This window comes from Agrilus planipennis, unplaced genomic scaffold (assembly GCF_000699045.2).
Source record: "Agrilus planipennis isolate EAB-ADULT unplaced genomic scaffold, Apla_2.0 scaffold11, whole genome shotgun sequence".
Taxonomy (NCBI): domain Eukaryota; kingdom Metazoa; phylum Arthropoda; class Insecta; order Coleoptera; family Buprestidae; genus Agrilus; species Agrilus planipennis.
In genome coordinates this window covers 1,207,403-1,210,640 of record NW_020440736.1, presented here as the reverse complement: position 1 = coordinate 1,210,640, position 3,238 = coordinate 1,207,403, and the positions used below count along the sequence as shown (strand labels likewise).

Sequence of the window (3,238 nt, the reverse complement as noted above, 5' to 3'; positions counted from 1 at the left end):
TTACAAAATATCTAATCGTGTTTTTTAAAATTAAGCAACTAGAAATCAATTCGTTAAATTATTTTTTTATTTTATTGTGCATATTTCCCTTTGTAGTAAATGGAATTTTTTACTTATACTTTTATTAGTTAATGTGCGGAAATAATTGATATTTCTATTTATTTATTACAATAATATTTAGCCTCAATTTTAAAATTGTATTGTGGCTGGTATCGCCGTTATTTGTTGATATTGTGTAGACGTTCCACATATAGGAGGTTTATCGCATGGCGGTTCATTGGGCATCCACTTTCCCAGTCATTACAGCGATTCTTCTGTCAATTCAACGGGCAATAAAAGTCAGAGCGCAAGCGCAGCCGGTTCCGATATATTGGACAAAACGACACACGATCTCAAACTAGAAAAGAGTAACATACTACTGCTCGGGCCAACCGGTTCTGGTGAGTTTTAATTTACTGTCACGTGCTTTGTAAGGGACTGAAAAAATAATAAAATTGGTTTTTGGGTTTACTTTAAAATTGTAAAGTTGAATAAATATTGAATCTTTTGAATAAAAATTGTTTACAGGTAAAACTCTACTTGCTCAGACAATAGCCCAATGTTTGGACGTACCATTTGCGATCTGTGATTGTACGACCTTGACACAGGCTGGTTACGTTGGTGAGGATATCGAAAGTGTGATCGGTAAACTGCTTCAGGATGCAAGTTACAGCATTGAGAGGGCTCAAATAGGGATCGTATTCCTCGACGAGGTCGACAAGATTGGGGCAGTTCCTGGCATACATCAACTGAGGGATGTGGGAGGCGAAGGTGTGCAACAGGGTATGTTGAAGATGTTAGAGGGTACCATCGTTAATGTGCCCGAACGGAATTCTCCAAGAAAATTACGAGGCGAGACGATCCAAGTCGACACCACCAACATCCTCTTTGTTGCGAGTGGAGCTTATAATGGATTGGAAAAGTTGATACTTAGGAGAAATAATCAAAATGTAAGTCGTTATTAAAGTAAAGACTTGCATAGGTAATCATAATAACGTTTTGGAATTTTTAATAAAACTGATCGATTTTTTATGTATGCATTCAAATTTTATTTATTAAGAAAATTATAAATGTTCAATGGTTAGGGTAGTACTTTTTTTTTAAATATAGTTAACAATCAGCAATAAAATAGTTACCTTGTAGCATTTAGGTTTTGGAGCAGCTGTGGTGGAAAGCAAGGGACGAAGAGCAGCAGTACAACCANAAAGTTTGTTGTTGATTCATTTTTGTTATTTACGATACAATTTCTTTAACTCAAGACAATACATTGCGTATTTATTTTCTCAGTAAGTACACCGCTGCGACATCTGTGATCGGACTTACTGTAGTACTAAAGTGCTTGAAATATTGCCGGAATGGCTGCTGTAGGTTTCTATTGAGTTTACTTTGTATGCTACATAGTACTACTGGCAGATGGCAGCACAATGAAGAAATTTAATAAAAATTTATTTAATATGGATATACATGATTCATTTGATCGACTTTGGCATGATACCGGTATGTATTCTCATATTATTTTGACATTTACAATAGCATTATATTCAACAATAAGGGACAATAACTTTATTTGTCAAGTAATGTGTGTACATGAAATAATATAGTACGTTCCATTCTTTTTTTTTATGGGCAATTTTCGTTTTGTTTTTTGCTAACAGGAATTTGTGGGAAGATTTCCTGTACTAGTACCATTTCACAGCCTGGACGAATCGTTGCTTGTACGAATATTGACAGAGCCCAAAAACGCCATTATACCTCAGTACCAGAGACTGTTAGCAATGGATCAGTGTGAACTGACTTTTACTCAGGAAGCTCTGAAAGCTATTGCAAGAATGGCTATGGAACGGAAAACAGGCGCTAGAGGACTGCGAGCGATCATGGTAAGAATTTTAACTTATAGATAAATTATAACAGTTCTTATTCCACATACCTCTATAGTTATCGAGGAGAGGAAATAACCAAGTAATAATAACCTGTGATTTTTCAGGAAACGCTACTTCTGGAGCCCATGTTTGAAATTCCTGGATCAGAAATAGTAGGAGTTCATATAAAAGAAGACTACGTGAGAAACAAAAAGGGACCGGATTACGTAAAAGCGTCTTCAACAGAATCCACGCCCCTCGAGGACGAGGACTTGAAATCATCGGTACGTTTGTAACGGTGGCCTAATGCCGATCAGTGACGCCACCTATCGAAACACAACATAAATCCTCAGTGGTAATGCAAACAAGAAGTGTAATAAGGGTGCACGTGCGTGCACTTTATATAATTGCCGGAAACGTCCGTTGGTAAGTTGTAACGTAAAAAATTTATTTACTTATGATCCAAAAACATTCAAGTTTTATTCTTTATTAATAAAAAAACAACAAAGAATCTTGTCTAACGCACTTTTCCGGTTAGTCAGAGTAAACCATGGATTCTATTAGTTCCTTAAAAAAAAGATGAAGAAAGATAAAACAAGTGATATATTGTAATGCATAAATAAATGGAAATAAGTAGGAAATTGGTGTTTTGAATTCTGAGAAAATTTAACTGTTATAAGCAGTTGCTTTTGTTTCCATGTTTTTGTATATAGTTTAATTTTTACTTATACTTGAAAGAAAAACACGTTATACGTCCTCGTTAAGGTGTATGGTATGTAGGATAGAAGTGATTGATTTTAAGTGAACGAAATTACGCGGCTGTAAATTTCAGATAAGGAGAAGTCTGTTGGAAAGATGTATTTAAGTTATTGCCTTAATAAAAGTATACATACGTTACCTCGTTTTTTTCCTTAATATAAGTGTACACCGTAGGCCCATATTATATATGTTTAAGTAACGAAATGATCATTGTTAAATTACATATTTGTTTTGCTTGTACTATGTTTTTGTTTCTTCTTTTTATTCGGCGTTAATGCATATTATTGTACACTCTTGTATATAAAAATATAAAATCTTTATAAAGTTTGTTGTTGATTCATTTTTGTTATTTACGATACAATTTCTTTAACTCATCAAGGCAATGCATTGCGTATTTATTTTCTCAGTAAGTACACCGCTGCGACATCTGTGATCGGACTTACTGTAGTACTAAAGTGCTTGAAATATTGCCGGAATGGCTGCTGTAGGTTTCTATTGAGTTTACTTTGTATGCTACATAGTACTACTGGCAGATGGCAGCACAATGAAGAAATTTAATTCCACATATAGGAGGTTTATCG

General features: G+C 34.7%; 1 protein-coding gene across 1 annotated transcript in view; it reads left to right on the top strand.

Moving 5' to 3' along the window:
- LOC108733836 (ATP-dependent Clp protease ATP-binding subunit clpX-like, mitochondrial) overlaps nt 1-2,795 on the top strand; it is a 9,773-nt gene extending 6,978 nt beyond the window's left edge. Inside the window, exons 3-8 of the mRNA XM_025979862.1 lie at nt 240-440; nt 568-989; nt 1,183-1,325; nt 1,470-1,536; nt 1,695-1,916; nt 2,024-2,795. Of these exons, the coding sequence (XP_025835647.1) occupies nt 240-440; nt 568-989; nt 1,183-1,325; nt 1,470-1,536; nt 1,695-1,916; nt 2,024-2,194 (1,226 nt within the window). The 3' untranslated portion in view covers nt 2,195-2,795. The remainder of the gene's footprint in view (nt 1-239; nt 441-567; nt 990-1,182; nt 1,326-1,469; nt 1,537-1,694; nt 1,917-2,023) is intronic.
- Nucleotides 2,796-3,238: the final 443 nt, after the last annotated feature.